Source organism: Octopus bimaculoides, chromosome 14 (genome assembly GCF_046866305.1).
Source record: "Octopus bimaculoides isolate indiv1 chromosome 14, ASM4686630v1, whole genome shotgun sequence".
Taxonomy (NCBI): Eukaryota; Metazoa; Mollusca; class Cephalopoda; order Octopoda; family Octopodidae; genus Octopus; species Octopus bimaculoides.
In genome coordinates, this window is record NC_142941.1 from 2,444,806 (window position 1) to 2,464,266 (window position 19,461).

General features: G+C 32.6%; 2 protein-coding genes across 2 annotated transcripts in view; both read left to right on the forward strand.

Annotated features, from left to right (window-relative positions):
• Positions 1-35: 35 nt before the first annotated feature.
• LOC106878298 (protocadherin Fat 4) overlaps positions 36-19,461 on the forward strand; it is a 28,048-nt gene continuing 8,622 nt past the window's right edge. Inside the window, exons 1-3 of the mRNA XM_089363294.1 lie at positions 36-756; positions 5,059-7,489; positions 7,678-7,831. Coding sequence (XP_089219420.1) covers positions 5,111-7,489; positions 7,678-7,831 — 2,533 coding nt within the window. The 5' untranslated portion in view covers positions 36-756; positions 5,059-5,110. The remainder of the gene's footprint in view (positions 757-5,058; positions 7,490-7,677; positions 7,832-19,461) is intronic.
• On the forward strand, positions 8,533-17,565 carry LOC149132565 (protocadherin beta-15-like). The gene is made up of 4 exons (XM_089362155.1): positions 8,533-9,517; positions 12,962-15,393; positions 15,582-15,735; positions 16,098-17,565. Exons 2-4 carry the CDS (start codon positions 13,018-13,020, stop codon positions 16,172-16,174), a joined length of 2,607 nt encoding a protein of 868 aa, XP_089218281.1. The 5' UTR covers positions 8,533-9,517; positions 12,962-13,017; the 3' UTR covers positions 16,175-17,565.

A 19,461-nucleotide genomic window follows, 5' to 3' on the forward strand; every position in this document is an offset into this window, starting at 1 on the left:
TTTCATATAACAAAAGAGTGTTTTTATAAACGTATTATTACACTCCATCGTTCACCAAATTTTCCATGTGTTATTGAGTATAATAAGCAGAGATAATATTGTATATGGTTTGCCATGTTTACTATGTCCTTTGCAGGGCTTGTGCATTTCTCCTTCTGATTGTGTAAAAGTACATAAAGGAGATTTTTATTGATCAATGAGATGAGGTTACCTGACATCTTTGGAGTATTATTAACTATAAATGCTATAACTTAAGCTAGTAACCACTCTGTGAAAGCATGACCATCACAACCTCTAAATATATGACCATCTTCATTACAGAAAGAAATCAATATGAAGGGAGCACCTTCATTGGTCTCCTGTTTAGATCACTCAACCAATCAGATTCGGGATAAAACAGAGAAAAATTCACTAACAAAGCCAAGCATTCACATCACTGATGTTATTATCCCAAACAATTATGTTATGTTTTAGTATAAACATAATTCTAACTATTTAAATAGATATCCATGTAAATAGTAAACATCTTCTTTAAGGATAAATACATACAGAATACTATTAGATGTACTCCCACAAACATACAACTTCCATAACACATGCAGCCCTCTCCTAGCAGCAGACTATCTGCCTGACGTGCTACACTACTCCATCACCATACAGCCATTGTCACACCATTACAGCAGAACGTACAATGGATCTTTCTACAATACATCTTTCTATTCTCACTGAATAACCAATGATATAATTATTAAAAAGGTAAGTTTCTATTTAATCTCTTATAATCTCATTTTAATTATTATCACTCACCAAATCTGTGAGATATTACTCCACAAACAATAACTAATACAGATAATATAATAGCGTCCATATTGTCTTATAAGAAAATTAATTGGATAATGCTGTTGGAAATGTTTAATATTTAGACTTTACTTCATTGAAACAATATTATATGTTCCTAAATAATATTTGTTTTATATATTGATCAGTAGCAATAAGCAACTGTGTATATAATTTAGTGATATAGTGTGTATTTTTGTTGTGAATATATAGCAAATAGTATGCGAAAGAATTGTGAAGATATTAAATAAAAAGATATTAAGCAATATTTTCCAAAGAGTTTAAAATGGCTCTGAGTGTGTAGATTATTAGAAATGATGAAGTGATGTGTTACAAATTTTGCTTAGGGATAACGGCAGACATATTAAGATTAAAATGTGTGAGAAGTGAACAACAATGGTGTCGTGCTGCAGAAGACAATACAATGAAAAGGGACTAGCTATATTTGTAACCGAATATATATATGTATATATATATATGTATGTATATATATATATATATATATATATATATATATATATATATAGACAATACCATTATATGTTGCAGATCTTTCATTATTATTTGTATCTGTGTTTGTCAGAAAATTGAAATTTCAAACATGTCATCTTAATTCAGCTGCTTTTATCATTTTTTCGTGTATAATTTCTGTCTAAATTTTGTAACATATTCTATACTGCATCCCTAGTATTTATCAGATATTTTGATAATGTTATAAATATTTGACATAAATTAAAAGTAAAGTGTATTTGATTTATAAATTAGATTTACATATTAAATATAAAGCAACCTATCTTCGTCATCATCATCATCATCATCATCATCATCATCATCATCACTGTATTGTTTGATATCTTTCATAATGATATTTAAACATTTAGTTTCTTGTATGAATTACTTAAACTCTAATTATTAATAATTTCTAGTCATGGAAATCTTAAACTAATTCACTTTAGCCTTGATTCTCATAAGATATTTAATTTACGTATTAACCAACTTCCGTTACTTATTTTCTTGTCATTCAATTGCAATGAGAGTTGCTCGTCATCATTTGGCAGCCCTATTTGTAAACATTAGTTCAAATTGTTTGTCATTGTGTTAGATTCTACAATTTAATTCTTTAATATATTCTCTGAAGACATTTACTTTATTGTGATTCTTAAAGCGAATGTGACTCTAATTTACGATTGGGACCAGTCATATCTTCATTAGTGACTTTGCTTTCTAAACATAATTACAAGTAGTGTTGATATAAATAGTTGAATATGTTGGAGATTGCAACCAACTCTTCTGGCCATTTATGTTTCAAATACATCTTTGTAATTTTGTCAGGTTCTGAGGTTTTTGAGGTTGCATAAAATAAATATTCATAGTATTGTAGAAAGATGCACTTTAAATTTAAGAAATTTTGATATGTAGAAAATAGCAATTGGAATACATTTCCTCCTTGATCACCAGCCACTAATTATGACCATTGTGAGCAGTAAAAGAATATTATATTTGATAAAAAGCACCACTAGCATAGCTAGAGGTGGGCTACTCCAGGTGGCACTTTTATGAGGGCAGCACCACTTTTGGGTCTGCTGTAGGCAATGTATAACTTTTATGGTGGCCGAAGGGCAGCAAACTGAAGGGATGCCCCAGGCAGCACACACTCCTGCTAAGCTAGTGGTAAAAAGGCCTTTATGTTGGTGCTACAAAATGTTAGCTCTGGTTAAGTAAGCCACATAATCTGAAAAGATTATTTTCTTGAATAAGTAATAAGTGCTCATGAACTTGGTATTCTCATATGACTTTTGTGACAGAAAATCCAGTTAGAAGGGCTTTGCATGTGCACACATGTAGAAGTGTGTGTATGTGTGCAGAAGAATATAGCCATATGAATGTGTATAGTTGTACACATGCTTGTGCATGTGTGCATGTGCACATATGTATGCATGGTTATGCATACAAGTGAGTATGTATATGTACGTGTTTTTATATACGATTGAATTCATCTATGATGTAACAGTACAGTTGTTGAAGTTGTTTCCTCTTGAAAGCCAATGCGAAAGCAAAGTTATGCTCCTCTGCTTATGAACTCCAAAGTAAGTTATGCACTGCTAATCCCTCATTGGCTGCTGAACAAAATACATTGCAGCTGGCCAGTGAAATGTAGTGCAACCAAATTGCAATCTGATATAATTTGCAATGGAATTAAATATTCAAGAACACCAACCATGGAACATTCTCTACAACTTAAAGTAGCCATTAAAAGGTTTTTGATGACCCATTTGTACTTCTTGTGTATGATGAAACGAACAATTCAGGTTCATGGTCTTGGCAGGTGTGTATCTTGCTATTTTCTGTTGGTGTGTGAATACACAACTTTAAGTCATTAATATAAAGTGAAAGAGAAAGGCAGCAAGCAGGCAGATAAGTTAGCATGATGGGGGAAAGACTAAACTACATTTTGTCTGTCCTTACGTTCTTATTTCAAATTCAGCTAAAGTCACTTTTGCCTCTCATCCTCTCAGGGTTGATAAAATGTGTACCAGTTGAGCAATGGGGTTGATGTAATTGACGTACACCATCCCCCAACGTATCTGGTCTTGTGCTAAAATTTGAAACTAATGTAATGTGAAATATAATGCGGAATTATTAAATATCTTACTACTACTACTACTGCTGATACTACTACTACTACTACTGCTGCTGCTGCTGCTGCTGTTTTAATCTTTGAGTACCTGTATATTGTATTAGTGTATAACATGCCACTGTCTAAGTATTGTTAAATGATACTTGCTGCCATGTTTCTATATTCTTGTAAAAAAAGACCCTGAGGAAAATATGCAACACAGAATAATTGAAATGAATTATTTTACTCATTAACAACTTTTAGTGAATATCGTCTGTTTACACTAAGAAATTGAACATGGTGGGTTTGAATGACAAAGTTTTTGATTTTGATAGCATTATACCTCCAAGTGTTGTTCATATGTATATGTATAAATATATGAATATGTGTGGCATCTGTATATAAGTATACATGTGTGTCTATAAAAGTTAAATCTGTACTTATTCTGTTCATGAGAGTAAGTGAGGGTGTTGTGAACCATTCAGTTAGCTGAAGACTAACTGAATGGTGGCGAATTTCTGTTCTTCATGTAGCAACAAATATATAATGGAATGGTCTTCATGTGTAGACCGAACTGTTGTATTGATAATGATTTAAATAGAAGATGTTCTTTATGTGGCATTATATGTTGAACGGTCCCTTCTGTTCATGACAGCATTTGTAGAACTGATGTGCAAGTATAAAATTATAGAAAGGGGTCTTATTTTTTGTGCAGCAATATACATGTGTAGCCAGAGTTATCTCTGATTAAGTATGCTGGTTAATATATTAGTACACTAATAGCTGATTAGTTGAGAATTAATTTAATTCACATATTCAGTAAAATTGTATGTGCAAGCTCACATTATCCCCCATGTCATCAAACATAGGTTACTGTTTTTCAGGAGGGTTTCAAAGTTTTTAATCATGAAGGAAATACATGTCTGCTTAGAAATTTTGTGACTGCTTATGGATTATGCCTAAGTGAAGTGTATGAGTATGATGAACAATTTGATATCAGCTCTAGAGGACTGTGTAAAGTTATAGATGGTTCATAAAGAGAGAGAGACAGAGAAAGATTGGATGGTGCTGCGTATTCCAGAGTAGGATACTTTGCTCTTATTACCTTTTATCAACCAAAAACTGTGTATGTCAGAGTTCTCTGCTCTCTAGTCCTGACACCATTAAATTTCGTGGGTCTCGGAACAAACAGCATTTCAACATTGACATCAAAATAAGAGATGTTCTCATCTCACATCAGCTTTTACTTCTTTATTCAGTTGTAGAAATCCAAACACAAAATACATACTGTGTACAGATCAAAACTAAATATAAGCTCTACATTTTTGGAACATATTCTTTTTTATGGTTTTATGGATAATTGTTTCATATTAAAGAAATTTATTCAATGTAGTTATCTCATCCCAGCTTCATGGATTACCTAGCTATTAATGTGTTTTTCAATCTTGTAAATACATTGAAACAAGTTTTTTGATTTCTGCTTTCAGTATACTGTCATGAAGTAATACATTCTTATTTCCTATTATTTCAATGATAACTGTATATTTTAATCTGTAGTTTATTTCAGATTACAATTGTTCAGTGAATTTGTATTTCTATTTTAGGTTCAAACAATATATTGTGATAGCCTAAAGCGTACCATCACTCCAGAACACCATGTTACTGTCATTGTCTATAGTATTATCGATGGTCCACTGTATTTTAACTATAGACCTTACCTACCATGTGGAAGAAGAGAGAAGTCCAGGAACATATGTAGCAGACATTGCTGCTGATTCTAAACTTTTAGACAATGTTAAACCATCTGACCAACATTTGATAACATTCAGTCAATTCAAACGAAAGGTGGCACAGTTATTTAATATCACCAAAACAGGTAAACTGTACACTGCTCAGACACTGGATGCAGAAGATCTTTGTACATTCAACAAAGAATGTTCCAGAACTATGAAAGTTGTTGTCAACAAAGGAACAAGTGTTTCAAAAATATTAAAAATCAAAATCGTAATAGAAGATATCAATGACCATGAACCAGAGTTTCCTATGAGAAATGTCAACATAGAGTTTGATGAAGACATTGGTAAAGGTGCAAAAAGATCAATACCCAATGCTATGGACAAAGATATAGGATTTCAAAACTCATTAATGCAATATAAATTAAAATCAAAGAGTGGAGAACCATTCTCCCTGTCAGTGTCTAAAAGAGCTGATGGTATTTCTTCTCTAAAAATAGTTTTGAAAGAATCATTAGACAGAGAAATCAAAGACACATATTTATTACAAGTCATAGCTAAGGATGGAGGTTCACCAGCAAAACAAGGTATTTTGAATATAAATATTTCCATAATAGATGTGAATGACAACCCACCAGAGTTTTCTAAACCTCTGTATAATGTATCCATACAAAGTACACATCACAAATCCAAACCCATCATTGTTTTATCTGTGACTGATGCTGATGCTGGTGAAAATGGTAAAATTACTTTTCATTTCAGTCCAAAGACATCAGATCTATCAAAAAGCTATTTTCAGTTAAATAAAACCAATGGAAACATTTTCTTAAGCAAATATACAAGTCTGAGTAAAAAAAAAACCTATGAACTATTTATAGAAGCCAGAGATGGGGGTAGTCCACCCTTTAGTTCCATAGCAACAGTTCTAGTGAATGTTATCAATCAACACAACAATCCTCCATCTATTGATATTGATTATGTTAATGCAATCAATGACAACACAGCTACCATTTCTGAAAACATCAAAGTTGGTAGTTTCATTGCTTATGTGATGGTCACTGACAATGATGTGGGACAAAATGGAGAGGTCAGCTGTGATATCAAACATGATACATTCAAACTACAGTCAATGGGATCTAAAGAATATAAAATCATTCTAAACAAACCAGTGGACAGAGAAACACAAGGACATTATAACATTCCTGTCTCCTGTCAAGATAAAGGATTACCTCCTCTGAAAAGTGTTAAAACCCTCTCTATCCAAGTGACAGACATCAATGATGTACAACCACAGTTTACCAAAGATACATTCCAATTCCTCACCTATGAAAACAAAGATAAAGACTTCCCTATTGGTTTTGTCAATGCCACTGACCCTGATCTTGGATCTGCTGGACAACTCACATATTCTCTGCTGCGTAAAGAAAAATCCAATCTACCATTTCTCATCACCAGTTATGGCTTCATTTCAGCCACCATGTCATTGGACAGAGAGAAACAAGATGTGTATAAGTTTGAGGTTTTTGTCAAAGATAACGGAAGCCCATCTCTGAATGACACAGCAAATGTTGTTGTTGAGATTCTAGATCAAAATGACAATGCTCCCTATTTTACATACCCTAGTAGTGACCCTTACACCCTGAATGTGCAGTACCATCCGCAGAGTAAGAGTGACATCACAGTTTTGAGAGCATCCGATGGGGACAGTGGAAACAATGCTTTCCTCAGATATGCAATCGTACAAGGCAATGATAAACAGTTGTTTAGTATGAACTCACACAGTGGTGCTTTATCATTCTCCAGACAAGTTTATCTAAATGATGCTGGAAGTTATGAGCTGGTGTTTGTTGTGAAGGACAGTGGTAGTCCAGTTCAGTCGTCAACAACTAGTGTCACTTTGGTATTGGCTGTTAGTAACGAGACATCACCAATGTCGAAGAGTGGACCTTTACAATCTTCGGGTAGGGTCCATATGACATGGGTTATTATCATTGTATCCTCAGCAGTAATAATATCAGTGGCTATTGTTGTTTCTATAACACTGTGTATTATGAAATGCATTAAACACAGAGATAACACAGCAGCTGCTACAACAAAGACTACAGCATACCAAGGTAGAGCAGAGATGAAACAATTGTTGTACCAGACTAACACTTCTGTTGCTATGTCAAGGAATCCGGAAGAGATGGTGAAAAGGAATATCTATTCTGAGAGATCCAAGAGTGAATGTTATGCAGAAGGTCAGCTGCGGAACAAATATGAATCTTCAGTTCAGTCAAGAACTTTACCAAAACCTACCCCAGTAAGTGGAAACATTATAATATTTTCTCTCTCTTCACTGTATATGTAAAAAAGGAACAATGAAATCTCTTTGAATATGTTTTAACTTCAATAATATATTCCAATATTAAATTGTTCTCTATCCATGTTGACTGTAACTTCCATTGTTTGGTGTCTCCTCACATTTCTTTATCATTGGTTTGTCAACAGAAATACTGTCAACCTGTTGTGGTGACATCAAGTGATGATGCTGTGGAAGATAATGCTACTATGGTTTGTAACTATACATCAGATACAATGTCATCCAAGAGAAGTGGTAGACAAGGAGACCTGAAACATTATGAAGAAATACCAGGAGTATCAGGTTAATAGCTGCATTAGCAATATTTTGTACAAATTGCAGTAAAAACAATGTCACAATTTTTTCAACGTATTAACATATTGATATACTGGCAAAATCTATTTTCATTTGAATTTCAGAGCAAAGTTTATATAAAAACAACGATGCATCTGCTTCAAAAGATTCCAGTGAAGAAACTCCAGTGAAACATGTATAATCCAAATACTGAACTGACCTTACTACTCTGTGAATTTATAAGATATTCCAATCATTACACATGCAATCTCCACATGAACATTCATTATTATATATACTGCATAGTGGTATATAAATGTAATGATAGGGTTGTCAATAATTAAGCTCCGTTATTCTGATAAGTAAACAGAAGTTACCTAAATGAATAGATTTCCTATGTGTCTATATGTTCCTGTTTTATAATCATATTATGTTTGGTTTATATCAGTATCAAGCAATATATCTTTACACTTAATGAGAAATACCTTATATTAAACTGCAAAACTCTGTTCTTTTTTTTTTTTTTATTTGCCAAAAAGATATTTATTTAGGAATTCTGAGATTATCACAAGATTGTGGTTCCTTGAAGATAGATATAGTTAATCTAATCACCCCCAGAATTTGTATGGCATTTCATGTGTAGACCATAAAAATCAAAGTCAGTCATGATATATCTTAATTTAAATACTCTCAGAATTTACTTTTCTTTTCATTTTTTTTGTTTATAAAATATATTACCAGTTAAGTAGAGTAATCTAGTTAATTTACTACGTATGCATCAGAAATTTGTCTCTCTCTGCCCATGTCCAGTATTATTATTTCTGTTATTACTATTCTACATTCTGAGTTCAAATTTCACTGAAGTCTACTTTGCCTTTCATCCTTTTGGGCTTGATGAAATAAGTACCAGTTGTGTACAGGGTTTGATTGACTAGCCCTCTCCCCACAAATTTCAGGCCTTGTTCCTATATTATTATTATTATTATTATTATTATTATTATCATCATTACACATTAATGTAGATATGATGCTATAAATCTTTTGCAAATGTTAGTAATCGCAGCTTCTTTATTTCATTTAATTTAACTATATGCAATATATAAGTATAAATATGTATGAATTTAAATATGGAAATTAACATTAAATTCAAGAAAATCTAATTAAACATTAAGATAATTATAATTCTCTGTAATCATCATGTGAAAAGATGAACATCACACAATCTCTCTTCCTTGTTTGAAGTGTTTTGCTTACTGAAATCAATATTAAATAGGGTATCATCATTGGTCTTCTGTTTAGATCATTCAACCAATCAGATTCTCACTAAAACATAGAAAGAAATCACTAACAAAGATTACCATCCACATTACTGGTGTTATTAAACCAGACAGTTCTGTTTAACAATAGACTATTGCAGTTATATATATATATATATTTAAATAATCATTGATACCAGCAAACAAACATCATCTTTAAGGATTAATACATTATTAGATGGATCTATTCCAACAAGCATACAACTTCAGTGACACACACAGCCCTCTCCTAGCAGCAGACTTTCTGCCTGACGTGCTACACTACTCCATCAACATACAGCCATTGTCACACCATTACAGCAGCACGTACAATGGATCTTTCTACAACAATACATCTTTCTATTCTCACTGAATAACCAATGATATAATTATTAAAGAGGTAAGTTTCTATTTAATCTTTTATAATTTTATAATGTTCTTATTTTATATGATGAATATCACTTAAATGTTAAGATATTCTAGCATATTTAATATTAACAAGAGAACAAAGACATTAAGCAATAATTCACATCTATTCCTCAGTAATATTGATGATATTGTTTCATATCACAATTAATTAAATGAAATTGGTGAAAATGTTCCATAGTTAGACAATATCATTTGTATGTGTATAACATTGTGCTGTGATGTGTGTGTGTGTGTGTGTGTTTGTTGTGCGGAAGATATTATATTGTTTATATAGAAGATGGTAAATGAAAGTTATGTCAAGGTGTTAAATATAAAATATGCAGAAGTATGCTACAGTATCTTTAAATTTGAGTATAATGTATCACTTGTGAACAGTAGTGAAGTAATGGTGGCTTATAAATTTTAGTGAACAATAATGGTGGACACATTAGGATTCACAGCTGCCAAGCAGTGAATAGAAATGTTGGCATGTCGTAGGTAACTGTAAAATTGCAAAGACTGAATGTAGAAAATATTGATATTGCATGTGTTTGTTTCTAAAGCATATTTGTAAGTCATAGTAACATTTTATTTCTTTTTAAACATGGCTATCCTGTTTTTTTTCCCTTATAAATTCTTTATAGTCACAATTTTGAATTGTTTTTTATGCTGTCCATTCCAATATTTAGTTATGAATTTTTTGGGGGGGTTTTTTTTGAGATTAAAGCTATAATTTTACAGAAATGGATGTTGATGTGCATTTTGAATATTATGTCTACAATTAAAATTGGAATCTATTCATCATCATCATCATTATGATTATTATCATTATCACCATCATCAACATAATTATTCTCTTGCCATTCTTCTGATCTGAGAGATTCATTATCATTTAACAGTGCTACTCCACAGAGGCTAGGATAAAAGCATATTTATAAAATGACCATTGTGAACCTGTTTTGAAACTTAGATTCTACAATTGCATTTTTGATATTCTTTTCTTTCGTCATTACCTTTCATTCTGAATCTTTAAAATGATTCTATTTTCAATTCCAACCTGGTCCTATTCAAATCTTTACTACTGAATTGTCTTTACAAACATTATCAAATATCAGGTCATCCCATAAGTTCTGTCTGAATTTTGAACAAAGAAAACAAGTGATCAAATGTTATATTTAATTGAAATTTAATCATCAATGTACTTTCCCTGATTATCTATGACTTCCTTCCATCTATTTACAAGCTTCTTAATCCCATCAATGTAAAACTCTTTTGGCTTCAAAGCAAAGAACTCTGCAATGTCAGTTTCGACCTCCTCCTGGCTTGCGAAAGTTATGTCCCCCAAATGATTCTGTAAACTATGAAACAAATGGTAGTCTGAAGGAGCAAGATTGGGAGAATAAAGTGGATGAGGAATTTTTCCCAACCAAGCTCTTCGATCTTCTGTAATGTGATCTTTGCTATGTGGGGTCGTGCATTGTCCTCATGAAACATTCTTCCTTTTCGATTCACTAAATACCCTGATGTTATTAATTATTGATAATTTTTGGCAAATTTTCAAAGTAACACCGGCATTATTTTATTTGCTGCCAACAAAAAACTGTGCTTGTGTGGTGGATTTGAAAAATTATAAATATATATGCATGGGGCACATGCTGGATTGCCTCGTATTTATATGTTTAATCTTGGCATACCTGTTCATGAAGACTCAGCCTAGCAAATTATTTTATTTGCTAATATAGAGTCAGAAACCATGGTCCAGGAGATAGATGGTAAATGTTTTTATTTTTTATTCCTTTCGAAATTTATCCGTAATAGTGGTTTGGATTTTGGCTATTCCTTCTAGAATGCCAGGTATCCTATGATGGTTACCTCTTATGTGTCTAAATGTACACTGTATTTATATGAATAATATATAGTCTATTGACAAATTTTTCTTCACGCTAGGCCACTGGTAGTAAAAATTTCTGAAATTTTTCTTACCCTGATATTATTAATTATATATATATATATATATATAAATTTAAGGAATGGAGTGAACGCATGTTATAACTGCATACTTTATTCCGACATATGTTTCGAAGAATTACAAATTATGCGATCCATAGGAATCGTCGATGTTAAAAATGTAAACTTCTCCTCAGGGAAATGTATGGAAACCATCTATATTTGCCATGATAAGGGACGTAACTCATATGCATCTAAATATATATTTACATCAATTGTTTTTCTTGATTTTTAAATTGATATCTTCATTCAAGTGGATTCGTAATAAGCCACTTAGTTGATATGTTGAATTATTCTTTCCTCTATTTTATGCGTGATAACTATTACAATATATCTGCTGGGTGCTTGGTGTTAGGAATGGCATCCAGCCAAAACAGACAGAAATCTGGTGTAGGTTTCTGCCTGACCAGCTCCTGTCAAATCGTACCCAGCTTGCCAGCATGGAAGCCAGACATGTCTCTAATCATCACAGTCCTTTATGTCATCTCCTCTATGAGGTTCAACATCCTCAGATTAGACTTCATCACATCACGCCATGTCTTTTTAAATTTCCCCTTTTTCCCCAGGTCCCATCCTGCACTTCTTTATAGAGCGGTCAAACTCTATATGCATTATATACCTGTACCAGTGCGGGCGTCTCTCCTGCTTGCTACATCTGATTATTTTTATATCTAGTTTTTCCCTCACTTCGTTCGTACTCCATCATTCTCTAACTTCACCTTGCTTCTGTCAAAAGTGTCAATTTACATCCAGCCAAGGACTTTTTCAGCTTGCATGTCTTCCTTCTTTAAATCGTCTTTTGCTTCTTAGTCCGCCTCGCTCTTGCTCTGAACTCACAATCACTAATCTCTACTTGGTGATATATTCCTTATCAAGAAAAGACTTAGCATTTATTTATAACCACCTGCCTATCCTGTTTTCTGATCAGAATAAAGTCTTTCTGATAGATGACCAAGTAACAAATCACTTTCTTGAAGTTAATGAGGAAAGTGGTTAGGTCATTTACATCAAAGAACTCCAGAACTCTTCATCCATCCTCATCTCTCACAGCATTCCCATTGCTTCCATGTGCACCACAGAAGCGATCATGGTATTACCCAACTTTCCATTAGAATCTCCACTTGTGATAATGAGGTCACCATCATTCATTACGCAGAGTGTTAGTAGGAAGACCTCTTAGAAATGAGCCTTCCTTTCATTTGACAGTCCATTCTTTTCAGTATAACTGTTGTTGTCTTGTCTATGATTAGCTGAAGCTTAATTATTTTATTTGTTATTTTGTTTGTAATCAACCTCGGCTTAATTATTCTATGTTTACTTTTATGATAATTATTTCTATATATTTTCTTAAAATAGTATAGACCTATGAGTGTTTTAATCTATTTTGAAATGAGATGATAATGATTCATGAAATATATTTCTCTTTTAGGTTCAATCTACATATCTAGACTTCTTTAACCAGTAACAACAGGCAGCATCAACAAAATGTTATTGTCATTGTGTATTGTATTATCAATGGTCCACTGTGTCCTCACCATAGACCTTACCTACCATGTGGAAGAAGAGAGAAGTCCAGGAACATACGTAGCAGACATTGCTGCTGATTCTAAACTTTTAGACAATGTTAAACAATCTGACCAACATTTGATAACATTCAGTCAATTCAAACGAAAGGTGGCACAGTTATTTAATATCACCAAAACAGGTAAACTGTACACTGCTCAGACACTGGATGCAGAAGATCTCTGTACATTCAATAAAGAATGTTCCAGAACTGTTAAAATTATTATAAAGAAATTGGCAACATTCACAAAAATATTAAAAGTCAAAATAGTAATAGAAGATATCAATGACCATGAACCTGAGTTTCCAGAAAAACAAATCACTCTACATTTTGGGGAAGGTGATGGGAGAGGAATGAAAAAGTCAATTCCAAATGCCATAGACAAAGATATTAGTTACCAAAATTCTTTCATTGAATACAAACTTAAAAAGTCTGATGATTCATTTTCCCTGTCAGTTTCTAAAAGAGCTGATGGTATTTCATCATTAAAGATTGTTTTAAAAGAAAAATTAGACCGAGAAATAAAAGAGAAATACAATTTAGAAGTTATTGCTAAAGATGGAGGTTCTCCATCTAAACAGAGTGTGTTAAATGTTGTGATTGTTGTTGACGATCAGAATGATAATCCACCTGTATTTTCAAAACCACTTTATAATATTTCAATTAGAACCACACACGACAAAACAGAGCCAATTCTTACTTTGTCAGTGACAGACAAAGATGCGGGTTCCAATAGTAGAGTTACTTTCCATTTCAGCCCCAAAACTTCTGATTTAGCAAAGAAATATTTTGAATTAGATGAAAAGACTGGCAAAGTATTTTTATCTAGAATTTCTAGTTTAAATGAAAAAACATCTTTTGAATTATTTATAGAGGCCAGGGATGGAGGTAACCCACCTCTCAGTTCCATAGCAACTGTTTTAGTAAATGTTATCAACCAACACAATAATCCCCCTTCTATGGATATAGATTATGTTTCTGCACTCAATTATAACACAGGTACCATCTCTGAAAACATCAAAGTCGGTAGTTTCATTGCTTATGTGATGGTCACTGACAACGATGTGGGACAAAATGGAGAGGTCAGCTGTGATATCAAACATGATACATTCAAACTACAGTCAATGGGATCTAAAGAATATAAAATCATTCTAAACAAACCAGTGGACAGAGAAACACAAGGACACTATAACATTCCTGTCTCCTGTCAAGATAAAGGATTACCTCCTCTGAAAAGTGTTAAAACCCTCTCTATCCAAGTGACGGACATCAATGATGTACAACCACAGTTTACCAAAGATACATTCCAATTCCTCACCTATGAAAACAAAGATAAAGACTTCCCTATTGGTTTTGTCAATGCCACTGACCCTGATCTTGGATCTGCTGGACAACTCACATATTCTCTGCTGCATAAAGAAAAATCCAATCTACCATTTCTCATCACCAGTTATGGCTTCATTTCAGCGACCATGTCATTGGACAGAGAGAAACAAGATGTGTATAAGTTTGAGGTTTTTGTCAAAGATAACGGAAGCCCATCTCTGAATGACACAGCAAATGTTGTTGTTGAGATTCTAGATCAAAATGACAATGCTCCCTATTTTACATATCCTAGTAGTGACCCTTACACCCTGAATGTGCAGTACCATCCGCAGAGTAAGAGTGACATCACAGTTTTGAGAGCCTCTGATGGGGACAGTGGAAACAATGCTTTCCTCAGATATGCAATCGTACAAGGCAATGATAAACAGTTGTTTAGTATGAACTCACACAGTGGTGCTTTATCATTCTCCAGACAAGTTTATCTAAATGATGCTGGAAGTTATGAGCTGGTGTTTGTTGTGAAGGACAGTGGTAGTCCAGTTCAGTCGTCAACAACTAGTGTCACTTTGGTATTGGCTGTTAGTAACGAGACATCACCAATGTCGAAGAGTGGACCTTTACAATCTTCGGGTAGGGTCCATATGACATGGGTTATTATCATTGTATCCTCAGCAGTAATAATATCAGTGGCTATTGTTGTTTCTATAACACTGTGTATTATGAAATGCATTAAACACAGAGATATCACAGCAGCTGCTGCAACAAAGACTACAGCATACCAAGGTAGAGCAGAGATGAAACAATTGTTGTACCAGACTAACACTTCTGTTGCTATGTCAAGGAATGCAGAAGAGATGGTGAAAAGGAATATCTATTCTGAGAGATCCAAGAGTGAATGTTATGCAGAAGGTCAGCTACGGAACAAATATGAATCTTCAGTTCAGTCAAGAACTTTACCAAAACCTACCCCAGTAAGTGGAAACATTATAATATTTTCTCTCTCTTCACTGTATATGTAAAAAAGGAGCAATGAAATCTCTTTGAATATGTTTTAACTTCAATGATACATTCCACTATTAAATTGTTCTCTTTCCATGTTGATTGTAACTTCCATCGTTTGGTGTCTCCTCACATTTCTTTATCATTGGTTTGTCAACAGAAATACTGTCAACCTGTTGTGGTGACATCAAGTGATGATGCTGTGGAAGATAATGCTACTATGGTTTGTAACTATACATCAGATACAATGTCATCTAAGAGAAGTGGTAGACAAGGAGACCTGAAACATTATGAAGAAATACCAGGAGTATCAGGTTAGTAACTCTATTTGCTCTATTCTACCTGGATATCACTCCAAATATAGACCTGTATTAAGAACAATTTCTTAAATATATATAAATTTGTTAGTGAATAAGGCTTACATTTATATTTCAGATTCTCATGCATGTAAGAAGTTATATTCTTAAACTTATCTTTTACATCATTTCCACCATTATATAGTTTACCTGGTGACATATTCCAGAATATGATTATTTTATCAGTTCCATTTGAAATTTTTTTCATGAATTCGATTCTAATATTATAATATGAAAAACTCAAAAATATATTTTCTATTGTTATTCCACATCAAAATTAAAAAAGAAAAAAACATAATATTTTTGTATCTAAATTCCAGATCAAAATATATATAAAAACAATGGCACCTCTGCATCAAAAGATTCCAGTGAAGAAACACCAGTGAAACATGTGTAATTATTTTATCAATGAGACATAACTATATTTCTCTCTGTAAATATAAAAACAATGTGATAAATACACAAACACTATTGACACAAATTCTTTGTTTTCTGAACTCTATATAGTATTGCAGATCACTAAAGACAGAGTTTTCTGAAAAGCATCTACATTTCTCCAGTTAAATACGACATTCTATAATTTAAACTGATATGAAACATTTCAAATTTAATTGAAGGTTTTATGTGATTTATAAGGTTTCTTACTCTATTTTTAAGTTACTTCAAATGAAAAATCAGAATTACCAGATTTTTATTGCAATTCTGATATAATGCTCTATAAACTAAACTATAAACTAAAATCAGGTTACAAACAAAACAAATAGTGTTCAAAACTTAGTAATTTTAATTAAATCATTAACACTAATATTTTATGATACTTTACAAAAAATAAACTGAAAACTATTCTAGTTATTAGCATTAACGTGGAGGAAAACATGACCAATACCACATTCTTTTGTTTGTTTGTTTTTTTTTTTGTGGGGTTTCTTGCCTCTTCAAAACAAATCACTGTAAAAAAAGAAAACTCTTCAGTGGCTTTCGGTCGTGATCATTCAACCAATCAGATTCTCACTAAAACAGAAAGATTCGTTAACAAAGATAAGCTTTCACATTACTAGTGTTATCAAATTAAGCAATTATGTTATGTTTCACTGACTAATTTTTTAGCTATTTTAATATCTATCTAATATATATATATATATATATGTAAATAGTAAACATCATCTTTAAGAATAAACACATACAGAATATTATTTGATGGATGTACTCCCACAAGCATACAGCTTCCATAACACACACAACCCTATCCTAGCAGCAGACTATCTGCCTGACGTGCTACACTACTCCATCACCATACAGCCATTGTCACACCATTACAGCAGCACGTACAATGGATCTTTCTACAATAAAAACATCTTTCTATTCGCACTGAATAACCAATGATATAATTATTAATAAGGTAAGTTTCTATTTAATCTTTTATAATCTCATTTGATATTATAAATCTCACTAAGTCTATAAGACATTGTACTTACACATTTAACACTTACAAAGGAACAAAGACATTGAACAATAATTCACAAGTATTTTTTCGTAATGTTGCCCATATTGTTTTATATTACAATCAGTTGGATGATGTTGATTGAAATATTTAATGCTTTGTCTGCTTTCGGTTGATATAATATCCTCTGTGTGTGAATAATATTTGTAACATATATTGATCAATAACAATAGGGAGCAATCTTTAAATGAAATGTTATAATGTTTAATCATTTTTGCTTTTTGTCAGATCTTCTTTAGTGATGTAACTGTATCCATGTAGTTGATGGTATAAAATATTAAGAAACATGCCATAATATGTTTAATACTATAATATATTATAGTATATATATATATATATTATTATTAACAGTAATGTGGTGAAGATGTGTATGCATCTGTAGTTGGGGATAATGGAGGTCTGGCTCAGATTCAGGGCTGTTGTGAAATGAACGGAAATAGAAAAATGTATAGAATTTTTAATTAACAGTATGCAGTTAAAGTGTTCAGTTTTACTGTAAGTAAAATACTTATATACTTAAATACATTTCTACTCAAGTTGAATATACATATGTATGTATGTATGTATATATATATACTAGGAAAAGGATGCATGGCATTCGGACATATAATAATATAAATGATATATAAATATATCCATATATCCATACATGTATATACATACCTACATCTATATGTATACATACATGCGTTAATTTTAAAATATATATATTTGATCACATTTCAGTTCTTATGTGGTCATAAAGACAATATTTTTTACACAGAAATTAGCGTTTTTTATTATTATTATTATTTTTTCTAATCTGGTCTTTGTGTGACTTCCTTCAGCATAAATTTTGCTCAGTTTTGCTTTATATTTTGTTTTATAAATACTTGATTATTTTTAATATATTGATAACTAAATTTTTAAAGTTATAATGCTTATTAAACAGATATTAGGCATTATAGGAGGGTTTTTTGTTTTTTTGATTTTTTTTTTACTTTATTTGCTATTACTAGGGAAGTGATAAAGGCAACTTTTTAAAACCTTTAAATTTTCTCCTGGATGAGTAATTCCAAACATAGTTTAGTGATGAGAAAGTTTAATGCAAAGATAATGAAAAAGCAGAGACATGAAAGATAATCAGATGTGGAAGTTGAAGTGTGCCCCTGTGTGAGCCAGCTTCCACAAACCTCTAACAAATGATTATACGTACATGTACATAAGAACAGATAACTTTTTTTTCTATTCTAGGCACAAAGCCTGAAATTTTGGGGGAGGGGGCTAGTCGATTAAATCGAACCAGTACGAAACTGGTACTTAATTTATCAACCCCAAAAGGATGAAAGAGAAAGTCGACCTCAGCAGAATTTGAACTCATAACTTGTATTTACAAAATTGCTGACTGGGGATTAGGAGTGCAAGCTATGGACAAACAAAAGGTGCAGTTGAATCACAAGAAAGTTAATGGAGAAAGTAGTGTTTGGGTGTGAAAAGTGTACAGGAGTAATAAACACTGAGGGGCACACGGGAAATATATTTTCTCAGATGCCCTAGAGACTACCTCGAGGTAGTAGCTAGAGTTTGGTACTTTGGTAACCTAGGGAGCAGTAGAAGAGGATATTCTGAAAATATAGTTACTAGAATAAGAGTAGGATGGAGAAAGTTCAGAGAGCTATTACCTTTGTTGCCAATGAAAGGCAGATTGTATTATGCTTGTGTACGAATAGAAATGCCACATAGTAGTGAGATGTGGACCCTGAATGCAAAAGATATATAAAGATCAGAGAGGAGGGAAGCTAGTAAGCTCTGTTGTATTTTTATTGTCAGTGTGGTTTGTATGACAATATGTTAAGGTATTGATAGAAAAACGAAGATAAAAGCAATCAAATGTAGAGTGTAAGAGAGAAGACTTTGCTGGCTTTTGGTCATGCGAAGCATATAGATGTGGACAGCTGCATAAAGAAATGCTGGTCACTTAAAGTGGTTGGAACTTGTGGAAGAGGGAGGCCCAGAAAGACACGAGAAGAAATATTGAAGGCTGATCTCAAGATGTTAAAAACTCATGGATCATAGGATAAAAGACTCAGATGATTGATGAATAGTTGTGCTTGAGAAGACTTGCCCACTACAACAAAAATATGATCTAAAAGCACTCTGTTTATGCTTGTAACTCATTCTGCCTCAGCAAGCAGTCTTCACAT

What these genes read in the sequence shown, in the direction of transcription:
- LOC149132565 (XM_089362155.1), top strand. Translation starts at nt 13,018, where the DNA reads ATGTTATTGTCATTGTGTATTGTATTATCAATGGTCCACTGTGTCCTC. An exon ending in CTTTACCAAAACCTACCCCA is followed by an intron (nt 15,394 to 15,581) that starts GTAAGTGGAAAC and finishes GTTTGTCAACAG; the next exon opens with AAATACTGTCAACCTGTTGT. An exon ending in AGAAATACCAGGAGTATCAG is followed by an intron (nt 15,736 to 16,097) that starts GTTAGTAACTCT and finishes TCTAAATTCCAG; the next exon opens with ATCAAAATATATATAAAAAC.